Raw genomic sequence first — 21,965 nt, forward strand, 5'->3', positions numbered from 1 at the left:
TTTTGATGTCCTTTTAAAAAAGTTTTTATTTTAAACTCAATAACCACCAACAAAAATTGGTTAAAAAAAGAGGGAGAAAAATCTTATCTCAGACCTTTAGCCTTCAAAATAGCAGAATCAAACAAACTAAAAAAGTTTTGTGTGTGTGTGTACTGTATCTCTTTCCAGAGCTTCCCAAAGCCTACCATCATTAACTCTGCTTTCTTCCTCACTTTTCTACTCCTTTTCCCTTTCTCCTGTAGTTCTTTTAGTTTCACTCAATATCTCATGTATCTTTCTATATTTCCTCGTACATATCTTGTCATTTTTACAACCGTATAATATTCCATTACATTAATATGCCATTATCTTTTCAGTCGTTCTCTGGTTATTAAATAGAGCCTGTTTCTAATTTTTTTACTTTTATTATTAAAGCAGCAATGACTATTTTTTACTGATAGATACTCTTTTTTCCCATTTTATGTTGTTTTGGGAATAGTCTTTAGCAGTTTAGTCATTGGATTCAAAAGTTAGTTCATTTTTTGTGATTCCTTTGTTTATTGCTTTGGTGTTCTCCAGAGTATTTGCTAACAGGCAGCAGTCCTAGGAACGACACATTAGAGTGACTTTTATACCACAGACTTGCCAATACTGTCTTTTTTTTTTACACCACCATTATTTTTGCCCTTTTTGTGAGTATAATTGGTATCTCCAGGTTGTCTTATAATTTGTATTTCTCAAGACTGGAGCATTTGCATATCACCATTTCCTATGGTAATTAGTAGTACATATTTCTTCCTTCATAAATTTCCCGTTCAAGTTCTTTGACCGTTGTTCAGTTGGTCAGTTTGTTATTAGTCTTACATGTACCTGTGACTTATAGATTCTGGATGTCAGGCCTTCATTTGAGAGGGTTGGGGAGAGAATACTTGTGATTTCATCAGTGTTAGGAAGTCAGAGAATAGAAATATCTTTTACTAATTCAGAACAGTAACCTATCTGTAACTTAAAAAGTACATCAGCTTCTCTGTCTCAAAGAGTATTGCAGATATTTTTACCTTTTCTTTTTCTTTTAATTTTAGAGATATTCTTTTTCCATCTTACAGTTGAGAAAACTGAGGTGAATAGGTTAAGTGACCCAGTCACACAGCTAGTAAGTGTGTGAAGCTGGATTTGAACTCAGGTCTTCTTGACCTGAGGTACAGCACTTTATAACACTGTACTACCTATTTACCTCTAATTTGTTCAGCCATTTCCTAGTATATAAGTACCCCCCTGAGTTTCCAGTTCTTTGCTACCACAAAAGTAACTGCTATAGCTATTTTTGTACATATGATCCTTTTCTTGTTTCTTTCATTTCTTTGGAGTATATACTTAGTACTGACATCATTGGGTCAGCAGTATGCAGTTTGATAGTTTCTTGTGCAGAATTCTGAATTGCTTCCCAGAATGGCTGGATGAATCCACAACCCCCCAAGCATTTATCATTTTCCTTTTATGTCAGCTTTGACAGTCTGATGGCTATGAGGTGGTACATCAGAGTTGTTTTAATTTGCATTTCTCTAATTGTTAGTGATTCAGAACATTTTTTTTCATATAACTGTTAATAACTTTGTTTTCTCTCACTGAAAACTCTCTTTGTATCCTTTGACCGTTTATCAATTGGAGAATGTCTCTTTTTAGAATCTATTCCCTGTATATTTGGAAATGAGACCTTTTACCTGAAAAACTTGCCAAAAGATTTTTCCTAATTTTCCACTTCTCTTCTATGACATTTTATCTACACTGGTTTTATGCAGAAACTTTTAAATTTTATGTTGTCAGAATCGTCCATCTTACCTCCCTTTGTTCCTAACTCTTCCTCAAACCATTAATATGACAGGTAATTTCTTCCATGCTCTTTCCAGTTTCTTTATGATGTTACTTTATGTCTAAATCTTATCATACGTTTGGTATTTTGCAGTACTTGGCCCTCTTCTCTATTGTTTCCCTTTAATAGTTCTTGGTATTTGTCTGTCTATTTTTCCGTATGAATTTTGTAATAGTTTTCTGGGGTTCAAGTCCTGCTTTTGACACAGTAGGAGTGTTCTGGATATACGACTATGGGCAAGTCACTTATAGCTTCTCAGTGCTCTGAGACAGCTTTCTTAAAGCTAGTAATTATAGAGAACATGCCGCTCTGCATCAGTAGGAGAAGTTCTTACCTGGAAGCTCCTTCTACCAATAGACACAGAGGTCTGCCCCTCTTCCCTAACCCTTGCTCTAGTCTATGGAATAACCTATAGATATTTAAATTGGTAATTATTAAATTTTTAGGTTGGTTTGGGAAATACTGACTTTTCTGTATTCATTCAGTCTCATGAGAAGAGGATATCCTTTGATTTATTTCAGTTCTTTGATTTGAAATATTTCTGATGTTTTCTTTTTGTAGGTTTCCTGTGTGTGTTGATAGATTAATGTGTAGGTATTTGATACAGTTAGTATTTTATGAGTCTATCCTGATTCTTGGTGATCAAATGCAAGTGGTTTTTGTTGGTTTTATGTCCTACTTTATTACAGTTGTTGGGTCCATTTATTGTTGTTTACTGTCTTGTACTTTCTAGGTCTGTAGCCATGTCATCTACAAATAGAAATATTTCAACTTCTCTGTCAATTAGCCTTATTTTTATTGTTAAGATTTATAAAGTCAATCAGTGAGCATTTACTACATGCCTATTATGTGTCATAAAACTTTGTTAGATAGGAGCAATGAGAGTAGACATTGTATTTAGATACTTATTATAGTGTCCAACTATATAGGAATGTTTCTTAGGTTTTTCCATTTCCTGTATTACTTAATGGTTTCAAACATATTTTAATCATAGTATAGAAAGAAGATATTTATATTCTTATTTTATATGTGTGTATATATATTTAACATAAATTAGTGTTGTCTCTTACCAAATCTAATGTCATAAGCCACCATTTTTCTATTTTTTAAAAAAATGTTTACTATTTTTTTTATTAAAAGAGATTTAAATATTTCTTTTCAGGAGACTGCCCATTATTCTGCCATTCGACAATTGTATAATCTTATATTAATAATTTGAATTCTCTGTTCCTCACTTTTTCTTGATCTTTTAAGTGAGAGAGGGTTACAATTGATAAATGGCTGAAGAATATGAACAGGCAGTTTTCAGATGAAGAAATTAAAGCTATCTATATGAAAAAATGCTCTAAATCACTATTGATTTAGAGAAATACAAATCAAAACAGCTCTGAAGTACCACATCACACTTATCAGATTGGCTAGCATGACAAAACAGGAAAATGATAAATGTTGGAGATGATGTAGAAAAATTGGAACATTAATGCATTATTGGTGGAGTTGTGAACTGATCTATAAAAATTTGTATACCTTTTGATCCAGCAATAGCACTTCTAGGGCTATGTCCTAAAGAGATCATACAAATGGGAAAAGGACCCACATATACAAAAATAAAGCAGCTCTTTCTGTGGTGTCAAAGAATTGGAAGTTGAGGGGATGCCCATCAATTGGGAAATGGCAGAGCAAGTTGTGGTATATGAATGTAATAGAATACTATGGTGCTATAAGAAATGCCTGAAGTGACAGAACCAGGAGAACATTGTACACAGCAGTAATAGCCATGTTGTGCAATGACTTAACATTCATAGACTTAGCTCTTCTCAGCAATGCAAGGATCTGAGACATCTCCAAAAGTCTCATGATGAAAAATACTATCCACATCCAGAGAAAGAACTATGGAGTTGGAATGTAGATCGAAGGATACTGTTTATTCTTTTTTTTTCTTCTGTTTTGTTTTGTTTCTTCTTTCTTGTGGTTCTTCCTATTAGTTCTAATTCTTCTTTACAACATGACTAATGTGAAAATATATTTAATAGGAATATATATGTAGAGCCTATATCAGATTTCATGCTTAGGAAGGGAGGTGGGGAGAGAGGGGAGAAAATTTAAAAGTTAAAAGATTATGAAAGTCAATGTTGAAAACTAAAAATAAATTAATAAAAAAATGAGAAGTTAGTCTAAATGATCTCTAAGGTCTCTCTCAATTTAAAATTCTGTGATCCTAATACCCTTTAGGTAGTGACTTAATGTTTCTTTCCTTTTGGAAACAAGCATTAGCTTCATTCTTTCATAGAAAATTTAAAATGTTTTTAATCATGTCATTTATTTTTGAAGATTTTGACTTCAGTGTTCCAGGATCAACGAAGCTTCACAATCTTATCTCTAAATTGAAAAAATGGATCAAAATACTGGAGGCTAAAACCAAGCAGCTTCCCAAGTTCTTTCTCATAGAAGAAAAGTGTCGTTTTCTAAGTAATTTCTCTGCACAAACTGCTGAAGTAGAAATCCCTGGAGAGTTCCTAATGCCAAAGCCAACACATTACTATATCAAAATTGCAAGGTAAGGCTAAAACTAGGAATATTATGACTATGACATGTAGAAATATATAAGACATATTTATGTATATTTGTTAATGTAGTATTTTCCAGTCTGTACTTTTAAATTATATCAATATATTTTAAATTAAATTTCAAAATTACTGAGATGGTTCTTTACTTTCATATGTTGCATCTAATTTTAAATGTGATAATGATTTGGAGTGATCTTTACTTATCCACTGTGGTGTATATAAAAATTTACTTTTTTTCCACTACCTTTCCCTCAAGATACTTTGATGATCTTACTAGCCCTGCCTTCATTCTCCACCCCTCCCACCATACATTTTCTACTTTGGCCTGTTTTGGGGGTGGGTGGGAATGTAGAAGAGGAAAAAGTGATGTTCCAACCCCTCATCCCATCCCCTCTATGGTAGCTAAAATACAGGCTATACTTTCAAGAGTGTATTATGTCTTATTAGGAGCATTTAACCACAGCCCGTACTCAACACTCCTAATTGCTTTCTAATCAGTAAATTCTATCTTTGGAAACTATTTACTGAGGCCCAAGACACAGATCTCATGGTTTCCTTTCACCTGAGCTAAAACAGGCCATTTCTCGCTTAGATACAACTGTAGCCTCGCTGAACCCCTTCAGTTTAGGATTAATCAGAGAATACCTAGAGTCATTGACATTGCTACCTGTCCTAAAATAATCCTGCCTTTTTACTTTATCTTTCCATCCCTGATGCTTTGGTAGCGTAATGAAGGACAGCTTTTCTCAGTGGTGTTTAGGTTGAACTAGAAGATGCCATAAAGAAGAAGATATTCCTGGTTTACCACTAGAGATTTTCCTATCAGGATTACGCATCCAAGAACCAGTGAATCTTTTTTTTTTGTTTTGTTTTGGGTTTTTTTTTTGCTTTTTTGGGCTAGGCAATGGGGTTAAGTGACTTGCCCAGGGTCGCACAGCTAGTAAGTGTCAAGTGTCTGAGGCTGGATTTGAACTCAGGTCCTCCTGACTCCAGGGTCAGTGCTCTATCCACTGTGCCACCTAGCTGCCCCCTACCAGTGAATCTTTAATACTTTTGTTAATTCTGCCACCCATCCCACTGGTTTTTGTCCCTATATCTCAAAATTTATTGCCATTGTTAATGGTATAGAAGCTTTTCAGTACTACATACATCTAAAATCCTGCTTTCTCTTCTGAAATCCAGAGTAGATGTGTTCATATGCTTTTCTTTTCTTTTGGTAGATTTATGCCCCGGGTAGAGATAGTACAGAAGCACAACACTGCAGCCAGAAGACTATATATTCGTGGGCATAATGGGAAGATTTACCCATATCTAGTCATGAATGATGCTTGCCTGACAGAGTCTCGAAGAGAAGAGCGGGTTTTACAGCTTCTTCGCCTTTTGAATCCCTGTTTAGAGAAGAGAAAAGAAACTACAAAAAGGCACTTGTTTTTCACAGGTATTGGGATAAAGCGGTTCCAAAAAACTTATTGCTCATGCTTGCTTTTGTGAGTTATATGAGGGCAATCGTAATTTATCTGAGGAGGGGAATTACCCAAATGAATGCCACCTACTTAAATAAATTAGAATAACTTTTCCTTCCAAAAAGTATTACCTTAAAATATTTAGTGAAACTGCTTATGTCTTGAAAATGTTGATAAATAGCGCCTTCACTGCCCACCTTAACTGAGTTTCAGTTACATTTATAAAATGAAGGTGTTAGATAAGTTCTAGGTCTCTTCCTGCTCTACAGTTCTTTGCTCTTAAAGAAATTTGTTGTTTACAAAACAACTGAAATGACTACTATATACCTATGATTTCGAATTTTATAAATTGTCATACCTACTTCATGTGATTTTACATTGGAGCTGTATTAAGACTAAGACAAAGGTCAGCCATATGGAGTAGAGAAGCACCATTGCCAAATTGAAACTCCTCCTGATTTTATGCTTATGTGTATAAAGAAATGTTGCCTAAGCTTGGTTTCCTGGGATGAAATTTAAAACCAAGTCTTCAAGAACCATGTAAAATAAAAGCTAAAGAAATTTTAATTGGTTAACGGCCATTGCTAGCAAAGTTACCTACTCTGATGGCCAGTTGTGGGTAGAAGTGGTTATGGCTTTAGATAGGGCTCTGATAATAACCTATCCGCTCTGACAATAAGGCTACTAAGTACAGAGAGGTTCTTCAGCAATAGATTTACCAGTAAGTGGTGATAAATAAATAGATGGATCGATAGATAGGTTGATTATGTGTAATTATATTATATGTATTACTAGCTACAGTAACTCATGAAACAAACAAAAAATGGAAAAATTATCTCACTCCTTTGTGGCTCTCTTTTACCTCTGTGGTGGTAAATGGTAGTTAGATGTTGGAAAAGAGGGCTGAAGGTACTGTCACTAGTTTTTAGTCTGTTTGTGAACATTTATTTCTGGTAGGTACCAAGTGTGAGGTGCTCCAAAAATCGACTGATTGACGTAGTAGAGCAAGTGAATCATAGCAGTATTGTCATTCATACTATAAATTCAGCCAGGAAGAGTGGATATTACCTCAACATGGAAAGATGGTTCACCCAGACTGGATTCTGTTTATACTGTAAATAGAAATTAGTTTTCCCATTTCGGTAGTATCCCACCCAACTAAGAAGCATGTGCCTTGCATTCAGTCAAGCTCCTCAGAGGTTGACTGACCTTTTTTCAAGTTGGGTTTTAATAGAAACAAAAGGAAAAGTGTGGGTAACAATAATTCATTATTAATATAATGGCATAATATTGATTTCTCCCACAGGGGAGTCATTGGGAAGCGACAGTGATTTAAAAAAAAAAAGAAGAAAACATAAATAACAATATTTTAAAAAATTAACACAAACAGGCCAAGCAGAGCTTAGAAATCACCTCGGCTAGCAAAGTACTTCCCTTTTTCAAGCAGAGACATGGCACCTAAGGGCAGTACCAGTTTAAAATGCAAACTCATTCAGAAATTGGAGGATGAGCAGTATCACTTCACAAAACAGAGAAGAGCATTGAAAGGAGCATCTTGGCTCTTACACTGCCTGTGTGACCTTGGGAAAGTTACTTCCATTTTTTCTGCCTCAATTTCCTTATCTGTAAAATGAATAGGTTGGACCAAATGATCTCTAAGGTCGCTTCCAGCTCTAAATCTTTGATCCTATAAAAAAATGAGTTTTCAGAATACTTGGGACTTGATATCCAGCTAAATGAAATCATCCCAAGAGCATTTATTGATGAAATTAGGAAAAGGACAGCAGGCTAAAAATGGGACATCTTTCTGTATTTTTCTAACTACCTATTTTTATTGGTCATGTTGCAAGAATGAAGGCTAACAAGGGCAATACTGCAGCCAACAAAATATCAAAACAATTTATCAGTAAGTGTTTATTAAGTACGTATTATTTGTCAGTCACTGTGCTAGGGACCAAGAATGTAATTACAAGGAAAAAACAGTCTGTACTCTCAAGCAGTTTAAATTCTAATGGAGGATGCAACATGTACATGTTAGCATATACAGAATAAAAATAAAGAGAATAAAAGTTAGGGAGAGTCTGGGATATAGGCATATATAGGGTGTTGTTGGGTAGATCATGTATGAAGAATTTTTGGAAAGATCTGGACAAGAATCCCAAAGGATTAGAAAGCATAGATTGGTTGTGATCTATATACTTGAATGAGTGTTGCATCAGTGAGATTGAAGTATATTATTGAAGTATAATGCCAATATTTAAAGTTATAATTCTTTGATATTAATGGCTCTCATTAAGTAGTACCTAAGGTTTGTAAAGTACCTTTTCTCTTAACAACATTTTGATTCAGACTGAGCACCACCACCACTCTCCTTTCCCCTCCTTCCCCCCCCAAAAAAAAAACACAGGTGGAGAAGATTTTTGGGTACAATTTCATAAATTCTGTCTTAGAAAGGAAGAAAAGCATTTACTAAACATCATGTGTGCCATATAGTGTGCTAAGTGCTGTACAAATATCTCATTTGGTCCTCCCAACAACCCTGTGAAGTAGGTAATGCTTATCATCCCATTTTTACAGATGAGAAAACTAAGACAAAGATTAAGTAACTTGGCCAAAGATCTAACAGCTATTAAGTGTCTAAGGTTGGATTTTTAACTCAGATCTTCCTGACTCAGTCTTAGCTTTCTATCTACTATGCCACAATAGCTGAAATGTTGAGTTTGGGATGTTTATGGAATTTCCAGGTGATGTGTAACTGGCAACTAGAAATTCTGCACTTTGTAGGAAAGTCTAAGGATTAGAGATTTACAGTGGAATGAAAATTAAATGGGAATAAAATAATTATATTGACTTAGTAAACTGCCATTTTTAATATTTCTAAATTCCATATGCAATAATGTGCTTTCCCTATAATCACTTGTTTTATACAATTTGGATTCGGTTTCACAAGACTTGACACATTCTTTAATTCTTTATCATGAAATCATATTTTTATCACATTAGATATTAAGCATATCTTTGACAAATCATCCATTTCCAAAAGTCTAATGTTAATTATAGTCTGTAATTTTTCAATGGGGTTTAAATCAAGTGAGTTTCCAGGTCAGTAAAGCATTTTTATCTCCATCTTTTGTTTTGCAGCATTCTTTCTCCATTTAGGAATTTTTATAATTCTAGAACATTTCTACTTCTCAATATATCAGTATATTTCTCAGAGTTCATCATTCCCTTCATGGGGTCAAGACTTCTAAATCCTCAGGAAGTTAAAAAATCCCCAAACTTTTTTAGGTGGATGTTGTACATTTTAATGATGGCTCAACTAGACTTCTTCTGACAACTGTTTTGGTGTAGTGTTGAATGAAAAAGTGAGATTTATAAGTAAAAATTTTCTTTTTTCCAATCTTTAGTATTGCATTCTTGCTCATGACAAGCATTTTTCTTGATAGCAAGTTAGGGGTTTTTTTGTTTTTGTTTTTTTAAAACTGGTCTTCTCACTGTTATTTCAGATTCAGGAATCTACACTCTAGAAGAATCATTAACAATGCCTTCAATTGTCAAGGGCTCTTTGAAAGTCTTTGCTTGATTTGTTTGGATTAATTAGGCTGTTTTTCATAATTGTTTCTCAGTTCTTGGCATTGTTTTAAATTTTAAAATGTATTTTTATCTCTCCTTTTGTATGACTGATGCTGTTTCATTGTGGGCTGGAATGATCCTTGAAAGTCTTGACTTCCTATCAACAGCCCCTGAAAACAGTCATTGAAGTAACCATGACTTTTGGATTTTTTTGAATAATTATTATTGTAGGAGACAATACCATTGTCCTAGTTCCTTAGATTCACAAAGTGGGAGTCATCCTAGTCTCCATTCTCTCATTCCCCATATTCAAGCTATTGCCAAGGCCTGTTGATTTCATGTTTGCAACATCTCTCAAATACACCCGCCTCTCTCCTCTGCCACCACTGTAGTGCAGGTCCTTGTTACATCATGCCTAAACTATTATAGTAGCTTGCTGGTGGGTCTGCCTGCCTCAAGTCTCTCCCCATTCCCATCCATCCTCCATTTAGCAGTTAAAGTACAGGTCTGATCATGTCATCTCCCTACACAGTAAATTTCAGTGATTCCCTAGTGCTTCTAGGATCCAATACAAAATCCCCTGATTGACATTCAGAGCCCTGTATAAGCTAGCTTTGTCTTACTTTTCCAGTCTTTTTAAGCCTTATTCGCCTACACGTACTCTTTGATCTAATGACACTGGCTGTCCTCCTTGGCTGGAATGTTCTCCCTCCATTCTAACTACTGACTTTTCTCTGGCTTCCTTTAAATCTCAGCTAAAATCTCACCTTCTACAGGAAGCCTTATACAACCCTTCTTAATTCCAGTGCCTTGCCTTTTTTAATTCTTATTTATCCTGTATATAGCATGTTCACATATATTTGTTTGAATGTTGTGTCCCCCATTAGATTGTAAACTGCTTGAGAGCTAGGACTGTCTTTTGCTCCTTTTTGTATCCACAGTGCTTAGCACAGTGCCTGGCACATAGTAGGTGCTTAATAAATGTTTATTGATTGATGGATAGCCATTCTTAAAAACCACAGAATTTAAAACACAACAAAAGACAGCAACAAAATGTGTATGACATGAAATCTGGCACTCAGTTGACAGAAAACAAACTAATCAATAGTGGTTGAAACAACTTAACTCCGGTTTTACCTGGTCAGGGTTCATTGTTCCTAGTCATTCTAGTATCTGTATATACACAAACAAATGACCATAGCTGTCACAAAATAAAGATAGGGATAGGGACTGGACCCATGATTTCACTCATTTGGAGAACTGTCAGGTGAGGAAACTCCTGTAATAACACCTTCTCTGCAGCTTATTGGGGAATTTTTTGTTCATATCCTTTGACCACTTTTCTTTTGGGGACTAGATTTTGGTTTTAAACATTCACATTCATTTCCTATATATCTTGCATATCAGACTCTCATCAAAGACTTTTGATACAAAGTTGTCTCCTCCCCCCGCCCCCCTTAACCACTTCTCTCCTTACCCTAATACAATATATTACTCTTAGAAAGTTGTCCAGAGCACTAGAAGTTAAGTGAGCAACCAAGGGTCCCACAGCCAGTATGTGTCAGAGGTAGAATTTCCTAGTGTCAAGGCCAGCGCTATCTAATATCCCACCCTACCTGTCTTGTCATAACATGAAGCCATCTCAGTCATAGCTTGTACCAAACGATTCAGAACCATTTTAGATTTGAGAGTCAGTTACTTTGAGATAGTTGATGCAATGGAAGTGGAAGAGGTTCCAGAAAAAGAGAAATTAAAATGAAGAGAAAAAAACAATAAATAGAAAAAGAATATCCTAACCACTTGATAGATCCTCTCAGACTACCCTACTGTGGTGGGCATTTAATTTATTTTTTTTTATCTGGATATAGGCTATGAAAAATTAAATTTTATACCTCACTCTCCCTAACATAATAGTAAAAATGTAGGAGGCCTTTATGGATGGGAAAATAGTCATTAGCTACATTCGAATTTAACTAAGTTATAAAGTTCATTGAGGAGCATTAATACATCTTTGTAGACCTGTTTTTCTTCTAAACACTGCAACTAAAACCATCCTGGCCCTGTGCTCATCTTAAAATGTGACTGTCCTGTTTCATCTTGAAATTTTTCCCTACAGTTAGAAAGTGGGATTGCTCAGATTTAATCCAGAATAAGAAATTAGTTTAAAATAGCCCTGGAGATGAAAAATAATTTTCAATTCTTTCTCTAATTAGAAATTTAACCGTAACAATTGGTAATAAATATTCATGGAACATAACTTTTTACATTTATAAGATATAATAATAAAAGTGGACATTCGTATAATACTTTATAGTTTAGAAAATACCTTAGTATAAATCTTAATAACAAACCTAGAATTAACCTGCTTGTTTTCTATATGGAAGCATTTGTCAATAGCACCAAATTAAAGGGCCCAAATCTATCCTTCAGAGTATTTTTGAAATTTTTAAGGTCTCTATTAGGTTTGGAGCCACAAAAAGGCAATGGAAAAATCTGATAGTATGTGTTAATTGCTGTGTCTTAACTGCCACAACTAACTTAAGTATCTTGGTCCATTAGGATCTGTATTGACATAATTCTATATCAGACTTAACACAAAGATAGCCATAAAAATGAATTTGATAATAGCTCGACTTCCCAAAATACTAGTAGGTATTTCTGCGATGACTCTAACTCAGTATTACAACATATATGCAGACCTTATTTGTGTTCTTATCCTTATGAAATTTCCTTTCCTGTTATTTTATTGATTATAGCAGTCAACAGACTCTGCATATACAGGGTATTATTATCCTTAGCTCCATAGAATCAAAAGATAAACTGAGGAAAATGGAAGACTCTCTTCATTAAAAATGTTTCTATCTGTGCTGTAAATTCTACATTTTTGCTTAATAAATCTGTTCCTTAAATATTAGCGTTTAAATTGGAAAGCATAGATAATTACTAATTTTGGGGGGTGAATTTTCATATCCTCTAAATCATAGACTCTTAGAACTAGATGGGGCCTTAGATGTCCTCTCATACAGATGAGGAAACTAAAGACAGTGACTTTTCCCAGCTCATGCAGTTGGATAGTGGTAGAACTGAAACTGGAGGCCAGCTCTGGTACTTCCAGTATCATCATCTTTTCTATTCCCCTAACTTTTTTTTTTTTAAAAATTATTTATTTATTTATTTATTGGTGAGGCGATTGAGATTGAGTGATTTGACTCACTAGCTAGTGTCAAGTGTCTGAGGCTGGATTTAAACTCAAGTCCTCCTGACTCTAAGGCTCCATTGCCTCACCTAGCTGCCCCCCCTAAATTCTTTAGTTGATGTAAATAGTATTAGCTACTAGGAGAGGATCAAGAATATATTTAGTTTAGGAAAATCAAATTAGATTACCTTCAAAAGAGTTTTAGCTCGTTTTGAAACTAAAGCAAATATGGAATTTAAATTGCTTTATATTGTAGGAAATCAGGACAGTGTCCAGGTATGTTGCATTTAGAGCCATTATCTAAAGCATAAATGGAAACAATCTTCTGTCTTAAAGGTTTTTTTCCCCCCTTTATCAGGATTTGCAGAATTTTTGTGTATATTGTAATTATGACTCATTGGATTTTTTTTCCTATTTATTATAAGAACAAAAGTCCTTATTTTCAGAAACTTTGTTTTTTCTTTCTTTAGGATGAAGTAGGATTTTAAAATGATATTACAATGCATACTACCATATACTAATTTCAGTTATCATCTGAAATTAAATTATTCTTTTTGGGATGGGTGAAGCCAATTTTTTTAAAAAGAAAACAGATTAATATGATGTTGCCATGGGAAAATCTGGTCTTTGGGACCATATCTCATTCCAAGATTCCTCTTAGAATCTCTTAAGTTTGAATCATATATTTTATATCCTTATCAAAATATTTTGAATCTTGCTATAAAGATTTGAGGATTTACCCCTTTTTGGTGTGCATCTAGTCATAAGATCCACATCCTGCATATTAATGAAGTTTTCTTTAAGAGTTTTAATACTGTGACCCATTTTTTCTCTTCTGTTTACTTTCTTCCTTATCCCCCCCTACCCAAGTTCCTCGAGTTGTGGCAGTCTCTCCACAGATGCGTCTTGTTGAAGACAATCCCTCTTCTCTTTCCCTCGTGGAGATATATAAGCAACGTTGTGCCAAGAAGGGCATTGAGCACGACAACCCCATTTCTCGTTACTACGACAGACTGGCAACAGTGCAGGCACGGGGGACACAAGCCAGTCATCAGGTACTGAAGCTGTGATTAGCCATGTTCACGTTCTCTTCTTAAGGACTCTACATGCTACTTCTGTACTTTCAGTGCCATATTTAATATGCTGGTTGCCCATTTGTTCTTTTCTCCATTAAAAATAGCTACTTTAAAGAAATGTGACTTTCATTAAGGGGTGAGCCCTAAAATTTGAGGTAAGTTTATTAGACTATGAATTGTTGATAAGACTGGCTGACGTGGAGGAGGCTACTTTTGAATTGCAAGCACACAGACGTAACTGTAAACCTGAAAGAACCAAATTTGTTTTTAGAAACTTAGTATTATTGAAGTTGTACAATTTGTGTTATTTCACTTCTTCCTCCACATTCAGTAGAGGCTTGTCTTACAGATGAAAGCATTCAAGATGCCCTCTCCTTTATTGGGTACAGGATGGATAGGTGGCCCTTCATTGGGATTTCTTATCCCCTCAAATCTAAGAAGCAGTACTTCCTGTCTGCTTATGATAGAGTGCTCTAAGCCTCTTTCTGCTTTCTTCATGGGTTCTGATAATTTTAAGAAGTAATGTGATGTAATTGGACACTGTTGATCTTTAGGTTTCTTGCCCTCTCCCTCAGCCCCAGTACTCCCACCTCTAGTAGTTTGAGTTACTGGTCTCTTGTGATCTTTGGAGAGTTTGTGTTGACTTCTGTCCTGTATCAGTGGGTTGTTCTTTTTAATTGCTGTGGTCCTATATTGATAACAGGAAGCTGTGTCAACGTCTCTGAAATAGTCAGCAAGTGATATTTGCCAAGGCATTCTCTGTACAGTAAACCTTGTACCCAGAGGATCCAAGAACTAGGAAGAAAATATCTGGTCCAGCTGCTTTTCTTCAATCTTGTGAAGAATGTTTAAGCTGTTGAAAATGGATGGTTATATTTTCTTTTCTTGCTAATGTCCCAGAAGAGACATTCTGTATTCCCCTTTGGAAATTAATTCCTGATTTTTATCACATGATCACTTCTGACAGTGACTATTTCATCATGAAAATGATAGAGAAGACTTTGATCTTTGAAAGCTTACTTTCAAAATGCTCATCCACCCATTTTATCTGAGCTATGGCCTTTGAGATGCTCAGAGCATTTGGTCATTATTCTAATCTTTGATAAAGTAGAAACTAGGAACTTTATACAAAAATAAATACTTACAGTTAAGCACCACACATTTTGAAAACGTACTTAAATGGTAAGCTGTTATAGTATAAGATGTGCATTGTTAATGTTTTCCTTGGCTAAGGATGAGGGGGAAGGAGGGAACAAATAAGGTGGAGTTTAATGGCTGTATCCTGCTAGTTTTTACCAATATGTTGTGGCAGTGAAGTTATTCTCCTAAGCATTTGAGAGTTCAGTAACAATGTGTTCTCTTTAATTGTGGTGGTCCTAGGTTATTAGTTGGAAACTGTGTCAAAGTCTTTGAAATAGGAAGTGATACCTCCTCTATTCCTGCCTTCTTCCCATTCTATAGATAAATAATCAAAAAATGATTGTGTGTAATATGTGTGGCATGATTCATGATTGCCAAATATGTCTACATTCAAATGGTTCTGCAGTAGATGATGTAGGCTATACAGATAACTCTGTTTGGTCCCAAGCTTTTAGGAACTGAAATTGGGCCAGTAGGACTTTATCTGAGTTGACAAATTTATTTCACCAGAATAATTCCATGGGAACTGCATCTGGTCATTGATAGTATGTAATGGACTTAGAAAGAATTTGCCAGTTCTCTGAATCATGTGTTTCTGATCAACTGAAAATAGAAAGGCTATATTTGATACGTTCTATCAGCATCTTAGTGTACTTTATTACAATTGAATAAAAGCAGCATGAGTCTTTATCTTCTGAATTTGTGGTAGGTCTGAGATTCTTCTAGTCTGAAATACAGCATGAAGTGTTATGTAACATCTGCTTCTGTTTTGTGAAGAGATCCTTCGGGTTATGAAACTTTTGTCTTTAATAGTCTTTTAATTGAAGTAGTGTCATTGTTCCTACAAAGAGAAAATCTGATTTTGTTCTTATTTCCAGTTAATTGGTTTGGTATATATTGCAGTAACTAAGAATGATAGTAGCTTTCAGATGTTTCCTCAGTTACCTCGAAGAACGATGTCACACATCCTGCAATTAGTGTTTTTACCAAAGTGCTTTAAACTCTTCTGAGGCTTATATAGAGAGAAACTGATTTATTCTATGTATGTCAGTGTTCAGTTTGATAACTTGGAATTTATACCCAATTGTTCATGGAAATCACTGGCACTTGTGTTAGTAAATGGAGAGTTACACTATGAGAATTTCCCTTTTGAAGATGTAATATTTAAGTGATCTCTTAGTGAATCAGATAAAGAATAAGAGAATGTAGCCTGCCAAAACATCCCTAACACCAGAGAAGCCATTGATGACTTCCATTTTTTCCTAGAGGAAGTTAACTGACCTTTCTGCTGTATGATGTTCTCCAAGCACCTATAGTGATTCTGTGTCTCTGGCACTGCCTCCTTCGAGACAGCGGCTCATCGTGGAGACAGCAGAGGATCTTGAACAATGAAAACATAATTTCTGAAAGATTCTTATGTAACTCTTTTAGATCAGATGATTTCCAGTTAAGTTTAAGAAGAAGAAAAAAGTTTATTATAAGCTTTAGATTGATGTTTGCAAATTGATCAAAATACCATGGATTTAACATCATTTTCTTTCATTTAGGTCCTTCGTGACATTCTCAAGGAAGTTCAGAGCAACATGGTGCCTCGAAGTATGCTAAGAGAGTGGGCTTTCCACACATTCCCCAATGCCACTGATTACTGGACCTTCCGAAAGATGTTCACAATCCAGCTAGCGCTAATTGGTTTTGCAGAATTTGTATTTCATTTGAATAGACTCAATCCAGAGATGTTACAGATTGCACAGGTAATTAGATGCAAATGAAACTTAACCCTATACTGCATTGAATGAATGATTCTTCTAAAAACCTGTCTAAAATGAACTCATTCTGAAATTTAGGATACTGGCAAACTTAACGTTGCCTATTTTCGATTTGACATTAACGATGCTACTGGAGACCTGGATGCTAATCGTCCTGTTCCATTCCGCCTCACACCTAATATTTCAGAATTCTTGACCACAATTGGGGTCTCTGGTCCATTAACTGCTTCCATGATTGCTGTTGCTCGATGTTTTGCACAACCAAACTTCAAGGTAAATAACTTTGTGATATTGTAATAGTCACTAAGTGATCTTGTTAAAGTGGTGCTGCTTAAGGAAAAATCTGAAATGTATGTCTTACCCCCAGAAGTAGCATTTCAATAAAACAAAATGCAAGATTTTAGTTTTTTAAAATTAGCTTTTATTGTTCAGTGGAAAAAAAAATTTTTATATAGAAAAGGGAAATTTAAGATTCAAGAATGTTAAGACATTGAGGAATACATTTTAAGCATAGAACCTAAAAAATTAGCCCAGGGACAGCTAGATGGTGCAGTGGATAGAGCGCCAGCCTCAGACCAAACACTTGACACTTAACTAGCTGTGTGACCCTGGGCAAGTCACTTAACCCCAATTGCCTAAAAAGCAAAAACAGATTTAACCCAGCTACACTGGGTAATTTATCCCTCTGCTATGCCTGTTATGTTAATTATTCAATTATGCCCACTCCCCATTTTAAAAATCTTTCAGATATGAAAAGGAAATGGATTCGGTTTTGAAGCAAGACCTTACTGCAGGAACTTCATAATAAACATCTAATTAACTTAGGGATGCTACAGGCAGAGTGTACAAATATTTCCCTGTACTTTTAAGAAACAAGAAAAGGTTAAAAATGAACAAATTATTTTGACACTCCACATTCAAACAGGTGATTTTTCAAAATTTTAAATTCTAAGATTAAAATTAAGAGTTGACTAACAGGACATCATTTCAGCAAATATCTAGAAAAGGCAAAAGGAGGAAACAGGAAGGAACCTTGGAAAGGAAGGACATTTATTTCTCTGAGACAGAAAGAGAGAATGGGTAAAAATAGAGATGTTTTGAAGTGAAGAGGCCATGTGTAGAGGAGTTCTCATTAGAGGTTTCCATCTTCTCATTAAAGTAGTAGGCTTCAGTATAATCTATAGAGAGTGAGAAAATTGGGGAAAGAGATTAGAATGAAGATGGAATTAGGGGTCAGAGGCTTGAGGACATTGAATGGTACATCGGAAAGAGCACTGGTTCCAGAAAAAGTCAGAGAACTTAGGTCCAAATCCTGCCTCAGACACTTGCTACCTGAGTAAATCACTTAACCTCCTTGGACCTCAGTTTCATCATTTGTAAAAGGAAGGGTTTGGATTGGATGGCCTCTAAGGTCTGTTCCCCCTCTAAATCTCTGACTTTGAGATGATTTGTAACAGCTTCTATAGGAAGCATTATGAGAAGAGTCTTGCTATAGCCAAATGATTGCCAGGCACCTCCCGGTTGAGAGGTAAACTGGGACTGGGAGCAATGACAGGAGGGGGCAAAGTTTGTCAATTTTTACATGGGTATAATGTGAATGATTGTAAAGTATTACTGAGATCATAATTTAAACAGCTGATAGGTATAAATAGGGAAGCAGATAAAGTTTAAAGCAGCCCAATGAACTGATGTCAGAGAATAGGAGAAAGCTTGAGAGACTAGAGAGTCCACCAGGGGTGAAAAACAAATTCATTAGGAGTGAAGCAGTATATTTTGGGAAATGGAAAAAGATGTAGGGAAATTTACTCAAAATAGAATGGATTTAAAGGAATAAGAGAAAAATAGACAGGAGTGAAATAAGATTAGGACTAATCTGAAGTGAGAAGAATGTTAAATTCCTTTATATTGGAAAATGTTTATTGAATTAATTGCGAGTTAATGAGTATACAAAGAAAGGCAAAACCAGCATTTTCTCCCAGGGATCTTAATGCTAATGTAAGAGGCAATATGCAGATAATTAGGTACATACGAGACATGTAGAGAGTAGATTTATTCTGTATATATCACTTAAGATAGGAAAATGGGAAGTATTCTTAGAGCAGAAGGCACCAGCATCTGGGAGACTGAAAAATGCCTCCGGAAGAAGGTGGAATTTCAGCTGAGTCTTGAAGGAAGCCAGAGAACCTAAAGGGCAGAGGTGAGCCAAGGGGGCATTTGAGGAATGGAGGACAGACAGCCCTTGCAGCTGCATCAGGGAGGGAAGTAAAGTGTAAGAATACAGGAGGAACAGGAAAAGGCCAAGTTATTGAGAATTTTAAATGCCAGACAGAAGAGTTTGTATTAGATCCTGGAGGTGATAGGGAGCCAGCCACTGGAACTCATTGAAGAGAGGAGTGATGTGGTCAGACCATGCAAAATCACCTTGGAAACTTAGTAGGGAGAGACTTGAGACCAGAGGCTGGTCAGAAGGTTATTGCAGTTGTACAGGCCAGAGTGATGCAGGCCTGACGTAGAAGAGGGCTGGCTGTGCAAGTGAGGAAAAGGATTGAGGGGCGCAAAACTGAAGTATGAAGGTGGAAATGACAGAGTTTGGCAACACATTGGGGAGGGGAGGTGAATGAGAGTGAGGAGTTGAGGATGACACCAAATTTGCATGCTTTGGTGATTGGGAAGATGCTGCTGCCCTCGACAGGAACAGAGGGTTTGAGGGGAGAGAAGAGTTGTATTTTGTACAAGTTGAGTTTTGATAACTATATCCAAAAGGTAACCGGTGACATGAAGATGTAGCTCAGAAAAGAAATGAGCCCTGGGAATCTAGGCTGTGTACATGTGGTAATTGAGCCCATGGGAGCCAAAGAGATCAAGTCAGTTAATATAAAATGAGAAAAGAAGGCCCAAGCAAGACAGAGCCTTGGGCGACACCAGCAGTTAGTGAGCTTGACTCAAATGAAGAATTTGCAAAGGAGATGGAGAAGAAAATGATCAGGTAGGTAGGAGAAGAACCAGGAGAGATTTATTTAATCTTGTGCACACATAGTCCTGCAAGTCTAATGAGATAGCTCTCTGCACTGCTGACAAATGAAAGCATTAATGTACAAAATTACACAGCTCTCTAAATAACATGTGGAAGTGTACGTACTTGTGTTGGTGCTTCTGCTTCTTAAGATCAACTGAAAGTGCTGCAGTTCATTATTGTGGGGGCAGCAGGACAACCCTTTCAACAAGATGATGCTAGCTTGTGCTTCTGTGGAACTTAGAAGTTTACAAAACACTATTCTTCAAAAATAACCTGTGACATAAGTAGTGCAAGTATTAATATTCCCATTTTCAGCTAAGGGAAGTTCGGCTTAGAAAGGCTGACAGAAGTAGTAAGTAGCAGCAGTAGGACCAGAACCCATGTGTTCTAATTCCCAAATCAGTGTTCTTTCTTCTCCTCCTCCACACTGCTGGGGAGAGCTTTATATAGATTTCAGATAACTGGATCTAGAAGAGGAAATTGCTTATTTCCAGTAAGGAGTATTAAGATTGTCAGTAAGTCTTAAGTTCTTGTGCCACCTAATGCTAAGATACTGAGATTACAAAGTAGGCTTAGAATGTCAATAAGCACCTGGTCAGGATTAAGTTAGAAAGTTATTGTCCTTTGATGGTTCTTTCAGCTAAAAACATAATTAGCCAGTTTTCTCTTTCTTTACCATAGGTTGATGGCATTCTGAAAACAGTGCTTCGGGATGAAATTATTGCGTGGCACAAGAAAACACAAGAGGATACCTCCTCTCCGCTCTCAGCAGCTGGGCAGCCTGAGAACATGGACAGCCAGCAGCTGGTTTCACTGGTTCAGAAAGCTGTGACTGCTATCATGACTCGACTCCATAATCTTGCTCAGTTTGAAGGAGGAGAGAGCAAAGTCAACACCCTGGTAGCAGCTGCAAATAGTCTGGATAATCTGTGCCGTATGGATCCTGCCTGGCATCCCTGGCTGTAATTGGAAATGTCAGCAGCTGTTCTGCTGCTTGCACTATGAGCCATGCATTGTGTTAGGAGGAAAAATGTGAAGGGTCTTTTTAGACTCTGGCTTACCTGTCACTAACTTTTTAAATTCTTTCCCTGGTTAGTTTCAAATCATGTTTACAGAAGTCCTGTGGTTTACTGGGTTTCGATTCATTTCCTGAAATAGTCATGTATAAAAAAAGTGATTTACTATGCAGAGATGGCTTTTAAAACTTTCTCTAAGAGTTGGGATGGGAAGGGGAGGGTCAGCAGGTTATACTTAGATGAAACGTAGTTTTAGAGATTTTGCTCTCAATAATGGCTAGATGATTAGGAACTGCAGATCTTAAATCTACTGTAAACATTTTAATACCTTTTAAGAAATCAGAATTCTCCACATCTGGATTTCCCTTGTGAAATTATTTTCCTTCCTTTGTACGAATGTACAGTTTGGACTGTTAATTCAGTACTGTCAAATATTAACCCTTTCAGAACCACCCTCACCACCTTACAGGAACTATATTGGTTTGTACAGATGTTTGTAACAAGTGTACAGAAAACCTCTTTTGTTAAAGAACTAGAAAATTATGAACAAAATGTGCTGGTTTTTCTCTGAGCACAAGTTTATGTACAGTGAAAGCATAACCAGTTTTGGAAATCTAGCTTAGTGTTTGACATTATGTATAAACAGGGCTTTATAATACTATAGGGAAAATGCCATCCCTTCAGACATTATGTATTTGAATGTAACTGATAGAAAGCAGGATGGTAAGAGTTCTAAAATGAACCTCCTCGTTGTTTTGAGTGAATTTTAAGACATGCCTAGACTTCTCTTGTTACAATTGCTTCTAAAAAAGCAATTTTTCTTTTTAACTTAAAAACAGATTTTAAGTTTACTTGAGTCTTTATGTTGTGTTAGCATTTTTATAAATCTGCAGTGTTGAGAATGTTCTATCTAAATTTGTACAGAGTGATTTTTTTCAGAATAAATATTTTATAAAATGACTTGTGGAATCTACTAAATGTTTAAATCTTGGTTTCATAAACTCAGGCAGCAGTCACTAAACATTTATTAAGCACCTACTGTATTCCATGTGCTGTGCTAAGCAATAGTGGTAGAAAAAGAGGTAAAAGAGTTTTGCCCTCAAGGAGCTCACGATGTAAGGAGGGTAACAAGAAAACAAATATGTACAAACAAACTCTATACAGGATAAAAAGGAAATAATTAAAAGAAGGTAGGCACTAGAATTAAGAGGAGGTGGGATTTTAGTTGAGATTTAAAGGAAGCCAGTGAGACAGAAATGAGGACAAAGAACATTCCAAGTAAGGGGGATGATAAGAAAAAAAT

At 35.9% G+C, this 21,965-nt stretch overlaps 1 protein-coding gene across 1 annotated transcript in view; it reads left to right on the plus strand.

Moving 5' to 3' along the window:
• Window positions 1–21,622, plus strand: part of TRRAP (transformation/transcription domain associated protein) — a 170,470-nt gene extending 148,848 nt beyond the window's left edge. The window contains 6 exon segments of the mRNA XM_078152903.1: window positions 4,181–4,406; window positions 5,637–5,854; window positions 13,519–13,703; window positions 16,412–16,615; window positions 16,709–16,903; window positions 20,328–21,622. Coding sequence (XP_078009029.1) covers window positions 4,181–4,406; window positions 5,637–5,854; window positions 13,519–13,703; window positions 16,412–16,615; window positions 16,709–16,903; window positions 20,328–20,612 — 1,313 coding nt within the window. The 3' untranslated portion in view covers window positions 20,613–21,622.
• Window positions 21,623–21,965: the final 343 nt, after the last annotated feature.

This window comes from Phascolarctos cinereus, unplaced genomic scaffold, assembly GCF_003287225.1.
Source record: "Phascolarctos cinereus isolate Bilbo 61053 unplaced genomic scaffold, phaCin_HiC Scaffold_4;HRSCAF=312, whole genome shotgun sequence".
NCBI classification, from domain to species: Eukaryota; Metazoa; Chordata; class Mammalia; order Diprotodontia; family Phascolarctidae; genus Phascolarctos; species Phascolarctos cinereus.